The sequence below is a fragment of the Ceratotherium simum genome, chromosome 1, assembly GCF_057802395.1.
Source record: "Ceratotherium simum simum isolate JZ-2026a chromosome 1, ASM5780239v1, whole genome shotgun sequence".
In the NCBI taxonomy this organism is placed as follows: Eukaryota; Metazoa; Chordata; class Mammalia; order Perissodactyla; family Rhinocerotidae; genus Ceratotherium; species Ceratotherium simum.
In genome coordinates, this window is record NC_141900.1 from 42,479,423 (window position 1) to 42,492,962 (window position 13,540).

The 13,540-nt window shown below is 39.8% G+C and overlaps 2 protein-coding genes across 6 annotated transcripts in view; one reads left to right on the forward strand and one right to left on the reverse strand.

The window, feature by feature from the left end:
* Nucleotides 1-3,804: 3,804 nt before the first annotated feature.
* Nucleotides 3,805-7,532, reverse strand: RPA3 (replication protein A3). The gene is made up of 4 exons (XM_004431386.3): nucleotides 7,389-7,532; nucleotides 5,892-5,966; nucleotides 4,758-4,866; nucleotides 3,805-4,187 (listed from the first exon to the last, which is right to left on the reverse strand). The coding sequence occupies exons 1-4, from the start codon at nucleotides 7,485-7,487 to the stop codon at nucleotides 4,105-4,107; spliced, it is 366 nt and encodes a 121-aa protein (XP_004431443.1). The 5' UTR covers nucleotides 7,488-7,532; the 3' UTR covers nucleotides 3,805-4,104.
* A 198-nt stretch (nucleotides 7,533-7,730) lies between these two features.
* The window catches only part of UMAD1 (UBAP1-MVB12-associated (UMA) domain containing 1), a 244,309-nt gene continuing 238,499 nt past the window's right edge, over nucleotides 7,731-13,540 (forward strand). For 2 of the 5 annotated variants that reach the window (XM_087424087.1, XM_087423971.1), the window contains exon 1: nucleotides 7,731-7,866. The gene's annotated coding sequence lies outside the window, so the exon portion shown is untranslated. Of the gene's footprint in view, nucleotides 7,867-7,952; nucleotides 8,336-13,540 lie in introns of those variants that run through there. The other 3 variants (XM_014788204.2, XM_087424192.1, XM_087424135.1) reach the window with 3 other exon arrangements.

A 13,540-nucleotide genomic window follows, 5' to 3' on the forward strand; every position in this document is an offset into this window, starting at 1 on the left:
GAGACACTAGAAAATTTACTTTCTGATTTTTGTAGCATGTAAAAAATCACTTTTTTCAAAAACAGAAAAAGTTAAGTGTAATGAGAGGTATAAAGAAAGGAATATAATATAAAGTAATTCTGTGTGCCTAAGTTAGGGAAAGCTTAGAGAATGTTTTCCTTTGGGCACAGAAACAGACATTTCAATCAGAGCAAACAGCGAGTTCAACAGACCCAGATCTTAAAGGGTCTAGTGTGTTCTGGGAATGGCAGATTGGTGCTGGAGTGTAGCTTCGAGGGCCGAGTAGGGTTTGGGATTGAGGTGAGACATGGTCAGATTGTGAAGGGCCTCAACTACTGGTTAGACATATGGACCTGACCTAGTCAGTGGGGAGCCTTTGGAGGTTGTTGATCTTTTTAAATACATTTTTTATTTTGGCGTAATTTTATATTTATAGAAAAGTTGTGGAGATAGTGCCGAGAGTTCTTGTATAACCCCTCACCCAGTTTGCTTTCCTTCGTGTTGTCTTAGATTACCACGGTACATTTGTCAAAACTAATAAACCAACACTGGTACATGACTATTAACTAAAGTCCAGAATTTATTCAGATTTCACCAGTTTTTCCATTAATGTTCTTATTAAAAAATTTTTTTTGTAATCATTCTTTTTTTTTCCCTACCCAAAGCCCCAGTGTATGGTCGTACATCATAGTTATAAGTCCTTCTAGTTCTTTTACGTGAGCTGCTGCCACAGCATGGCAACTGACAGACGAGTGGTGTGGTTTTGCAACTGGGAAACGAACCAGGGCCGCCGAAGCAGTGAGAGCACCAAACTTTAACTGCTAGGCCATCAAGGCTGGCTCATCATTAATGTCCTTTATCTGTTGCAGTAGCCAATCCAGGATCCTGCATCACATTTAGTTTTCATGTCTCCTTAGTCTTCTCTGCTCTGTTTCAATCTTTCCTTTTTTTTCATGATCTTGACAGTTTTGAGGGGTACTGATCAGACAGTTTGTAGAATGTCCCTCAATTTGGGTTTGTCTGATGTTTTCTCATGATCAGACTGGCGTTAAGGGTTTTTGAAAAAAATATCACAGAGGTGAGAAATGTCTTTCTTATCACATCACATTAGAGGGCATGAGATATCTGCATGTCCTCACTGGTGGTGGAACCTCCATCGCTTTGTTCAGGTAGTATTGGCAGGTCTCTCCACTCTAAGCTTCCCAGGAAGTTTTCCCCTTTCCACACTTCTCTGGTTTTTAAACTCTATAGTACGATGATTACAACTGATGTTTAATGCACCTCTATTGGCTGAGTGATAGGAAGAGGCTGGAAACAGGAAGGCTGGTTATATAGTTAGGGCTGTTGCAATAGTTCAAGTGACAGATGACAGTTGCCTAAACTTACAGTGGCAATGGCAGTGAAAAAGATTGAAGGTATTCAAGCTCTTCTGGGCAACGAGGTGGGTTATGGTAGCTTTAAAAGAAACAGGGCAAATCAAAACCACAATAAGATAGCACTTCATACCCATTAGGATGGCTATAATCAAAAAGTCAGATAATAAGTGTTGCTGAGGATATACAGAAATTAGATTCCTCAAACATAGCTGCTGGGAATATAAAATAGTATAGCCACTTTGAAAAACAGTTTGGCTGTTCCTCAAAAGATTGAACATATTTACCATCTGATGTAGCAATTCCCCTCCTAGGTATATCCCCAAGAGAAATAAAAGCACATGTACATACAAAAACTTATACATGAATGTTCATGATAGCATTATTCTTTAGGGCCAAATGGTGGAAACCACCAACTGAGGAATGGATAAACAAAATGTGATATATCCATACAATGGAATATTATTTGGCCATAAAAATGGGTGAAGCACTGATATATGCTACAACTTGAATGCACCTTGAAAACATTATGCTAAGTGAAAGTCACAAAAGACCATATGATTCCATTTATATGAAATGTCCAGAATAAGCAAATCTCAAGAGACAGAAAGTACATTAGTGGTTTCTTAGGGCTAGGGGGCAGGTGGTGGTGGTGGAGGGATTGGGTCATGATAGTTAAATGGTACAAAGCTTCTTTTGGGGATGATGAAAAGGGTCTAAAATTGATTGTGGTGATGGTTGTATAACTCTGAATATACTAAAAGCCACTGAATTGTCCACTTGAAATAGGTGAATTATATATGTGAATTATATTTTAAAATTATTACCAAAAAATCAGGGAACATATAGCAGGGCGGCTGCACTCATTCAAGCTAATGTGCTGGTGGGACATCCAGGTGCAGATGTGAGGTTGGGGCTAGAGATATGGTACCATAAATTATTAGCATAAATGATTCATTTGACGGAAAGCAAGATACCCTATTCATTTAGTCCAATTTACTAAATGTAGTAGTTCAAGGGAAGATTTCAGGTAGGGCACCTTTGACATTTACTAGCAGTTTTCAGAGGTTAACTCAGTTGAAGACTGACCCCTTCTGTGGCATTCAAGACAATACTGTGTTACTGAGACTTGCTGATGTCCCTCCTAAACCTAAATCTCAACTATAATTGTCTTTACTTCCTATAATAAAATGCTTTACCATAAGTGGCTATGTCCATGTTTCTTAAGTAATTTGTAGAATATTTTGGGATGAAAGTTGAAATTAAAGATGATAGCAATTTAAAATAAATATTTTTGGTATAATTTACAATCTAAATGGATTTAGAGTTAATTTCCTCACTGAAGAGAATGGGTCAAGCCATAAAACCTGACTGGCCATATAGGTCACCACAGGTATTCTGCATTAATCTCACCTACACTTGCCACAACTCTACCTGCTCAGCCCCAATGTTACTTGGTGGTATGAAGTACAAGTAAACAGGAATTTCATACTAAGGATAATAACAATTGAAAGGAAGAAAAAAAAAAAAATCAAATGATTCCACCAAGGATTTTAATGATCAAGTATCCCTTATTTGGCACTAGTAATGCTCAGTTGTAATATCCCAAGAAAGTGGTACCGTGATGGTTAATTTAATTTTACCGTGATGTCAATTTGACTAGTCTAAGGGATGCCCAGATAGCTGGTAAAAATTGTTACTTCTGGGTGTGTCTGTGAGGGTGTTTCGGAAAGATTAGCATCTGAATCAGTAGACTGAGTAAAGAAGATGGCCCTCACCAAAGTAGGTGGGCATTATCCAAGCCACTGAGAGCCCAAATAGAACAAAAAGGTGGAGGGTGAATTTGCTCTCTTCTTGAGCTGGGATGTCCATCTTCTGTCGTCAGACATTGGAGCTCCAGGTTCTCAGGCCTTCAGACTCTGGGACTTACACCAGTGGCCTCCCAGTTCTCAGGTCTTCGACTCCAGACTGCAAGTTACACCATCAGCTCCCTTGATTCTCAGGCCTTTGGACTTGAACTGTCTTACTCCACTGGCTTTCCTGGTTCTCTAGCTTGCAGATGGGAGATCATGGGACTTCTTGGCCTCCATAACCACGTAAGCCAATTCCTATAACAAATCTCCTCTTACATCTATCTATATATATCCTATTGGTTCTGATTCTCTGGAAAACCCTAATACAGGTACTCACAAATTACAGAAGATGTAGGATTCTGTTTGCTCTTTTCATAAATCAAAATCAGTCATTTTTTCACTGAGTGTCAAGGAAGTAATTAACATGGTGTAGTTCATGAGATAGCAAGTGAATTCTTAAAACAGTTGGCCCAGGGTTTCAACTGGTAAGTCTAAGTCCTGACCTTACAGCTATGAAATTCCAAGTTTGTGCTTGAATACATGACCAAAAGAATAAGAATGAAATGACCAATAGTATGTACCATTTAAACTTTTATTAATAAAACAGAAAACAAAACTCAGACAACTGCTTTGTTCTTACATCTGATCTGACCATACACTGGAGAAGCGATTCTTCATGAAGACTTAGGTGAGAACTGTCAATATACCAGTTCCATCAAAAATGGCATATTGGAATATTTAATAAAGTTAGCTAAATGAAATTAAAAAAAGAACAAATTAAATATTAAAAACCACAGAAATCTCTCTCTCAAATATCAGGGGCCTCCTTTTATAGTCTTCAATGTAGCCCATTTGTAATCATAAAACATTCCTCAAGATCAATTATATGGCATAACCCCCAAAGGAAAAAACTGAGGGAACTCATGGATAATTTTCACAGCTTCGTTGTAAAGTCCAAGATCTGAAAGAAACATTTTAGCAAACATTTACTCTACAGTGGAAAGTTGTAACAGCAATTATTATCTGAAAGATTTCTACCTGTTTCTCTCTTCTCTCCCTTTTAGAGGTCAACTTATTTTCACAATCCATCTTCTAAAACTGAGATATGGATGTCATATTTATTTAACTGTGGCTCCAAAAAAATAACCATGGAGTACAGGAGGCCATCCACTTTGACATCCATTATACAGGCAAGTTTCTTCCCTTGTTGTGTTTTAGGTGTTATGCATTATTTGATGCCTTCAATCCATATATTAAAACAAAACAAAACTATTAACATTATTTTTGTTTGCCCTATTTTAAAAATTTCTCTTTCCACAAATATTAATTAATCTTTGAGTTCCCTACATATACAAGCACTACTTAGAAGCAGGCCAAAATGTCCTCCCATTTTCCTTTGAGATCAGAAAATTCTATAGAAATTGAAAATGTGGTAGGACTGAGACTCAAGACTAACATATATCAGGTTAAGAATAAAATTGTTTTCCTCCTAATTACATGAAACTACTAAACACTAGAATGCTTTATTTACCAAAAGGATGGTTTTCTTCTTTAAACTGGACATAAGATGCACACATAATGGTTGCCTTGGCCGTTACTCTTCCCACTACTTCCACAATTCCAGAGATTTCTTCATCAAGCTAACACAAAGAACAAAATATCAACCTGGTGTCATCACATCTTTAGATAATAATTAACTTGGAAAATTGTTATACAGTTTATTAATCTTTCATTTCATGTAACAAAATAATTAAAAGATTTACCAATGCTAAATTTGAATTGTAATGTGTTAAGAAATGTTTGAGTCCTTACTGTCAGCATGTCACAAGTACTGTTACCGTTAGCAGTAGTTTCAGGTCCAAAGATACAGTTAAACATTTAAGTTGAAGACAAAATTACTTAAAGACAGAGAATGTCCGGTATTTCTATAAGGAGTAATTTGTTTAAAAGGACCCATTGAAATCTATCTCTTGCATAGTGTGTCCTGTATACATTAATACATACACAGCACACGGATTTGTCTTCATAAAAGACCAAGAAAATGTTTTTAAGTACAACAAACATAAAATGTAAAAACAAATAAGTGGCAATTGAAAATATACGTAAACAAAAATAGAAAATAGAATTAAAAAATGTAAAACCCTCCAAGAAGGAAAAAGTGATTTAAATGGAAGATTTTTCTTATGTGATTTTATGGTCTTTCATAAGGAATGAGGATTGCCACCCAGCATTTAAGGGATGCATTAAAAATCACAGAGCCCAAGAATCATTGGTTAAAAATATAAAGGGAGGGCCGGCCCCATGGCTTAGCGGTTAAGTGTGTGCGCTCCGCTGCTGGCGGCCCAGGGTTCAGCTCCCAGGCGTGCACCAACGCACCGCTTCTCCAGCCATGCTGAGGCCGCGTCCCACATACAGCAACTAGAAGGATGTGCAGCTATGACATACAACTATCTACTGGGGCTTTGGGGGAAAAATAAATAAATAAAATTATAAAAAAAATATATAAAGGGAAATATAATGTAAGAGGAAAACAATTTAATTTTAGAGCCAGGGAAGTTTTATAAGCTGGTCCTTTATACATCCACTCCAAGAATCAGAAACATCAACAAACAAAACCAAGATGAAGAATTAACTATAAATACACAGAATTAATACTTAAACATACAGCTTCCATCAACTCAATGGTTACATTTTTTCCTTCTCCATCTGAAAGAATAAACATTTTTCCAGTGGGATGAATCTAAAAAAGAAGCACATGATTAAAAAAAAAAATCCCACATCAACAAAACCTTTAAAATTTCATTAAAATAAAAATATTAAAAGTTTGACACGAGATGAGTAGACTGACAATGTACAAGCAATTGTTTTTGAACAGTTTATTTGGTTCCAATTATAATCTTGTGTTACCATATCTGGTCCAATGACACCCAGTTAAATTTGAATTTCAGATCAACAATACTTTTTTTTAGCACAAATATGTCCTGTATTTTTATTTCCTAAATCTGGCAACCCTATGCTAAGAACAAATTAAAGGAAGTCCATACTATCTAAAAGTGAGATCTACTGGCACTCATGATTTAAACTGTACATATCCCACCAAGGGTATGTTTCAAAAATTAGGCATGATGAAGTAAAGAAAGAACTGGTTGGGCCGGCCCTGTGGCTTGGTGGTTAAGTGCGCGCGCTGCGATGCTGGTGGCCCGGGTTCGGATCCCGGGTGCGCATCGAGGCACCACTTCTCCGTCCATCCTGAGGCCGAGTCCCACATACAGCAACTAGAAGGATGTGCAGCTATGACATACAACTATCTACTGGGGCTTTGGGGGGAAAAAATAAAATAAATAAAATCTTTAAAAAAAAAAAAAAGAAAGAACTGGTTGTCAGAAGATCTGGGTCTACTCCTGTAAGGCATCTGCAGAGTGGGCAGTCAGATCTGGTTGGAATGCCAGCCTTGCTACTTGCTCTGGCCTTGAGCATTTTAACCATACAACCCTCCTACCCAGTTTCCCTGTAAAGTTGGAATAACACCTATTTCATGAAGAGGACGTGTGGCTGAAATGAACTGCTAAATACGCCTTTATATAATTTTTTTCCCTCAGCTTTCTCGGTTCACTGATTCCGAGGCTTTCGGCATGTTTCTCACCAGCAGGATGAAGGGGCTGCCCTCTAACACTGGGGTAAGATGACACACTGCTATGAGATCTGGAAGGGACAAGCAAGGAACGTTTATGGAGAAGTGACTTCAGAGAAAACGAGGTTTGAGAAAAGACAAAATTGCAGAAGAGAAGGAAATAAGAAAATGCGACTATCAAGTCTGGCTAAACTGAAAAATCAGAAGGTAAATGTGGGAGTCATGGTTATAATTTCCTTTAGGTAAATACAAACCGAACGAGTGTGGGGGGCGCTAGGATTTAGAACCGAGGGCATTCGAAAACATCGCGATTTCGCGCCATAAAAGAGGCGCCAAAATGCGCCTGCAAGAGCTAAAAAGAGTGCAAAAAGTTCCCTTGTGCAAAATAAAGCAATCGGAAGAGCAGTGATGCTCTAAGCCTTTCTGTCCTCCTTCACCGTCCATTACGCAGCCCGAGGCCGCCACCCTAGCGGTCACCCGTCCCTCCCCCCGGCTACGGGCCGGGAAGCCCAGGGCGGCAAGCGTGCGCACCTTTTCCAGCTTCCCTACGAAGCAGACGGGCCGATCGATGAACTGAGCTAGCAAGCAGGCATTGATGCGCGACTTGGGCAACTCCATCACGTCCACCATGATTGCGGCGCAAGACGCACGGCCGGCGGGAAACAGGCGGACGTCTGAAATGTGCGCCCCGCCGCCGTCTAGGGGGCGGATCTCCCCGACACCAATCGGCAGAGAGCAGCATCCCGCTCCGCCAATCAAACGCGCGGAAATCTCGATCGAACTCGCTGTCTCCCGGAAAGGGGTGGAGAAGGGAGAGATGCGTCCGGAAGTGGGGATCGGCTGCTTAGTGACGCGCGGCGTCCCGGAAGTTGACCAGGTCCTCCGCCAAGTGGGCGGTGGAGGCGGGCTTCCTCCCGCGATCTCTGGCCTCCACGCCGCGACTTGACCCCGGAAGCAGGGTGTCGGGCTCCGGTGCTGGTGCGGCGGGGGACTGCGTCTGGAGCCTCAGGTACCTCTTCTCGCGGGAGGCGCCGCAGCCTTGCTGTTTCCCCTTGTCCCCCCGACGGATGCGGAAGAGAGGCGGGAGTTGGCGCCGGTCCCGCCGCGGCATTCTCACTGATGCGCAGCGGCTGTTCGCGTTTCCCCGCCTCCCCTCTTCCCGGTTCTGCGTGGGAAGCGCGCGATTCTTGCTGAATGAAATCTAGAGATCGGGGGTTTTTAGACGCTTGCCCTCCTGGAGACGAGAATTGGGGTGGCCAGTGATCTTCATCACCTTTGTCAGGCTCCTTCTGCTGGGTGCAGAGGGTGATTTACCGCCCAAGCTGCGTCACTTTCCATTCTCAGTTTCTCCACCTGTAGGAAGAGCGGTTGACCCGATTACCTCTACGACCCTTTATAGCCCTGACAATCTGGCCGCACTGCGGAGGTGCGGGTTTTCTCACCTCCTCCGTGTAAGCAGCGAACTGAAGCATTTGGAGGTGTGTGTGTGTCGGGGGGGGGGGGAAGGACCACTGGGCTAGGAGAGGAGACGAATTGAAACAGCTGTTAGATCATAAGCAGGTGCGCTTCTCCTTGAGGCATAATTTCCCCAACCGCAAAATGAGGGGGTTAGATGACCATGTTTTGCAAGGTCCCAGCTGACTAACTTTTGTCCCCGTGATTCACGATTCTTCTTAACTCCCCAGCAATCTTTCCCCAATTGCTCTCCACACCCCAGGACTCTGGAAAGGAGATCTGGAGGTGTGGAAGATAACCTGTTTCAACGAGATTTGGGGGGATTCTCGAATCTGTCGCTGGGTCATATGGCTGTTGATTGTCCGGGCCTTATCTGCAAGGGATATTCCAAAATGAGTGCTCATAAAAATACCTGCCAACGGTGTTGCGGAAATTGGAAAAAACCTTTTATTGGGATATTATTTTTTGGCAATTGAGTTTATGAATTTGCCTAAAGCCACCGAGTTGTCGCGGTTCAAATTCAGGTGCTTAGCTGGAGTCTCCAGTTTCGTCCCGCAGTTGTCTTAAGCACAGATCCTTTTTGAGACTTGACGCGCGGCAATTTAAGATGGAAATCTAATGTATCATAATTAAATGATAGTTAGCCTCCTTGAGTGTTTACTTACCACTTAATGTATTTGTCCTTTAATTTTGCTGTCGCTAAAACAAATTTAAAGGGTTTCTTTAAGAGATGTAGGGTGCATATCAGCTGGTGTATGAAAAAGTGGTTGTATTGGTGCAAGTCAATAAAATCTATTTTATATTTTTGCATAAAGCCTTAACATCTTTTGCAATTCAGTGCTGCTTTGGAAAACAAGTTGATGTGCATTATATAGGGTTGGGTACACGTGAATATCTTTGATAGCAGTTTTCTTAAAGAGCAGCCCTTAAAGCACCAGATGCTAATATCATTGTTTATTACAGTTAAAAGACCACTTTTACATACCAACAGCATTTTTTTTTAAACAGGGAGATGAGCAGGAGGATGATTTAAAACAGCTTTTTGGATATTTTTTTAATCACTTAAAATTTATTATGTAATATATAATGCACAGAGAAGAGTATATGTAGCTGATATATGTAGTTTCCAGAGAAAATGAATGAACCCTTGTGGGCCTCTCATCGCGTTTAAGAAATGGGAATTTATTAGTTAATAGTTTGCACTTCCTCAATTAAGTCCACCTCCCTACCAGCTGGAAACACTGTCTTGAAATTTGTATTAAGCTCCCTAAGCTTTTCTGTATAGTTATATCTCACATGTAGGCATTCCTAAATGGCATGTTGTTTAATTTTGCCGATTTGACCTTTATATAAATGGAACCATACCACATATATCTTCTGACTTGTTTCTTTTGCTTGTTTTTGAGCTTAATCCATGTTGACACATGTGGGTGGAGTTCCTTCTTTTCACTCTGCTGTTTTGCTCTATTGTTGACTGACATTTTGATTGTTTGCAGTTCCTTTCTATTGCATGCAGGGCTACTGTGAATATTCTTGTACCTCTTTCTTGGTGTGCTTGTGCAAAGGTCTGTCAGTAGAATTGCTGGAACATAGGGTGTGCATCTTCAGTTTTACTGGTAAAACCAAATATTTTCCCCCAAGTAACGGTACCAATTTATCCTCTTATCAGGAGTGTAGAAGAGTTCCAGCTGATCTACATTTTTGGCAACTCTTGATGGATATGAAAAAGTTTCTTGTTGTGGTCTTAATTTGCTTTCCCTGATTAGTAATAAGGTGGAACAACTTTTCAAATATTTAATGGCCATTTGTATTTACCATTTTTTGGTTTTTGCTGCTTTTTCTTTTCTTACTGATTTTTGAGAGCTTTTTACATTAGTGTGGATAGTAAGGCTGCATTTCTCACTTTTGGGCCCTTCCTTCCTTCCTTCCCTCCCTCCCAATTTAAAAAAATCTCACTTAAGTATCCTTTCTTGAAACAAGCTCTTACAGATATTCTGTATTTAAAAGTTTTTTAAATAGTTTTGTCTTTCATATTTAGTATTCCATCATTTAGAATTGAATTTTTGTGTATGTTGTCAGATCCAATTTCTTTTTTTTTGGTTTCATTTCAGTAGTCGCAGCATTATTTATTGACTATGTCACCTTTTTGCCACTGACCTTCAGTGTGGCCTTAAGGTTATGTATGTGTGTGGGTCTGTTCCTGGGCTCTCACTTCTCTTCCAGTGGTCTATTTTTCTGTCCCAGCACCAGTATCCACTCTCTTCAATACTGTGGCTTTCTCGTGACTTTTGATGTCTGGGGGGCAAGTCCTTCTACCTTGCTTCATTCTTCAGGAATGTCTTAGTCATTCTCCGCTCTTTGCAGCCCCATGTAAAATTTCGCTTGTCAAGGTCCATGAAAAACTGTGTTGGGATTTGACCACAATTGCATTGAATCCTTGGATTGGTTTCAGGAGAAGTAACATCTTGATAACTCTTACTATCCTTGAGCTATTTTGGCCGTCTTAGAATCTTTCCAAAAAGTTTCATAATTTTTACCATAAGTGTTTTGACTTTTAGGTTAGATTTACTCCTAGTTACCTTGTTCTTTTTGCTATTATAAATGGTATTAAAAATTCTTTAATGATTTTAACTGATTGTTGCTGGTATATAGAAATGCATTTGACTTGTTTTTGGCTATTCTGCTAAACTCTTATTTCTAATAATTTTCTGTAAGATTCTCTTGGATTTTCTGATCATATGTGAATAATTACAGTTTTCTCAACAATTCTTGAATATTTTATTTTTTCTTGCCTTTTTTCCCGGTTAGAGCTTCCAGTACTGTTTTGAATAGAATTGGTCTTGCAGTTAAGATGGGGTTTGACTGCAAAAGTAAAAGTGTCTTAAATACACAAAGGTGTAGTTTCACATGTCAGTGAAGACCAGAGGCATGCAAATTCAGCATGCGGCTGTGTGGTAGTGCCCCTAAGACATCAGGGACCCAGATTCCTTCCATCTTTCTCTTCTTTTATGCTCAATATCTGATTCTAGCCTTAAGGTCACCTCATAGGCCAGTATAGGTGCAGGAGCATCAGCCATCTAGTCGCCATTCCAGGCAGCAGAGACGTGGGCAGGTAAAAGGGTATACCTTTGTGGGACTTAGCTCCTTTTAAGGAGCCTTCATGGAAGGCCTTCACAACTTGAAGTGCTACTTATGAGGTTAAGGATTTTCCCTTCTGTTCTTAGTTTGATAAGAGTTTTAATTGAGTGGTTATAGAATTTGATCGAATGCATTTTTTTGCCTTAATTGAGATTGTAACCGTCATGGAGAGTCCAATTGCCCAGGTTCTTGGTCAGTGTAAGGGAAGAATTCAGACACTGACACAACAGCAACAGCAAGCAAGTGAAGATTTATTAGAGGAAAGGTCAGATGCACTCCAAGTGAGCAGCGGGCAGTGCCAGAGAACGCATCTGCCCCATGTCTTGGGTTAGTTTTATTTTTATTTGGGCTGTTTAGAAGGGAATTAGCATTATCTGGTTGTCCACCAGTAATGGTCTTTCCTCCACCCACCCATCGGGAGGGGGAGTTCTTGACCTTCTAGGGGAATCTCCGGACCTGTCATGGCAGTCATCCCCCATGGAAGGGGGGCTAATGCATATGGAATTTGTATGTAAATTAAAGAAATGTCAATGTCCTCTAGAGGTGTATAGCAGAAGGCTTTGTATGTGCTGTTTGTGCGCCCGTTATTTTTACCGTCACAGTTCATGGCCTCAGACTCCGTTGGCGGCCCCAGGCGGGTCTCAGTTCTCCTTTGTCTGCGTCTTGTAGGATGCCAGCAAGACGCTTCATTGATGCAGCAAGGTTTCCAAGTATGATCTCCCGCTCATGTCTGCCTAGCCACCTATCTCAAGATGATTGAAATGAATATATTTTCTAGTGTTGAACCTTGCTCTCATTCCTGGAAGAAACATGACTTGGTTATGATATATTATCTTTTATGGTATATTTCTGGATTTGATTTGCTATTATGTTCTTTAGGAGTTTTGCATCTTTGTTCCTGAGTGAGATTGGCCTGTAATTTTTCTTTCTTGTATAGTCCTTGTCAGATTCTGGTATTAGTAGGGTTATTCTAGTCTCAAGAAATGAGTTGTGGAGTATTTCCTCTATTCTCTAGGATTCTGTGTAAAATTGGAATTATCTGTTCATTGACTGGTAGAACTCGCCTATAAAACATTCTGGGTCTGGGATAGTTACCTGTACTTACTGCTTTAGACATATCCCACAAATTTTCCTAAGTAGACGTTCATCATCATTAAGTTCTAAATATTTTCTAGTTTCCAACATATTTCTTCTTTGACTCATGGGGTGTTTTTGTTTCCAAATGTATAGGTTTTATATTATTAAATATAATATAAATATACTATAAATATAAATAAATATATTTATATATTATTTAATTATACTTATTAAAGTTGTTTTGTTGTTAATTTCTAATATAATTGCATTAGTGTCAGATGGTATGGTCTGTCTGATACTAAGTCTTTGAAAGTATATAAGACTTGCTTTAAGGCTTATCAAGTACATGGACAATTTTTATAAATGTTTCATGTGTGCTTAGAAAAAGAAATTGTATTTTCCAGTTGGATCAAGCTTGTTAGTTGCAGTGTTCAACTATTTCTATTTTCTTAACTTTGGTCTGATTAATGTCTCCATTATTGAGATAATTGCATTAAATATCCTACAGACTGTAGCATTGGCAGTTTCTCCTTGAACTTCTGATGACTTGTGCTATGGATATTTTTGAACTTTTTGTTACTCGATACATACCAGATGAGGATTGTGAAGTAAAATGTGAAATGAAGTAGTGATCATCTCAAATCATGCTTTTTGCCTTAATTTTGTCAGCTACTACTATAGACACACTAGCTTTCTTTTGGTTAGAATTTGTTTATCTTTTTCCATCCTGTACTTCACCTAGGGGAGCAAGACCCAGGGGCTGGATGCTCATTTCCTCCTCTCTTGGAGGGCTTATCAGAGAGCTGACTTGGCAGGTCTCATCTCAAGGGAAGAACAGGCTGATACCAGCCTGTGGGGCCTGTTTTCTCCAATAAACCTTATTTGATCTTTATACTGTGTGGCCCTTGTGGTATTTGTGTCTGTGTTGGCCTGATAACTTTCAACTTTTCTGTGTCCTTATGTTTTAGGTGTGTCTCTTGTAAATAGTGTGTATAGCTGGAGGTTTCGTTTTT

Bases quoted from the DNA above. Each gene is read 5' to 3' on its own strand.
- RPA3 (XM_004431386.3), bottom strand. From the start codon at position 7,487: ATGGTGGACGTGATGGAGTTGCCCAAGTCGCGCATCAATGCCTGCTTG. The intron at 4,867-5,891 runs GTATGTTTAAGT...TCTTTGTGTTAG, and splicing joins CCATTGAGTTGATGGAAGCT to CTTGATGAAGAAATCTCTGG. The intron at 4,188-4,757 runs GTAAATAAAGCA...TGTTTCTTTCAG, and splicing joins AGAAGAAAACCATCCTTTTG to ATCTTGGACTTTACAACGAA.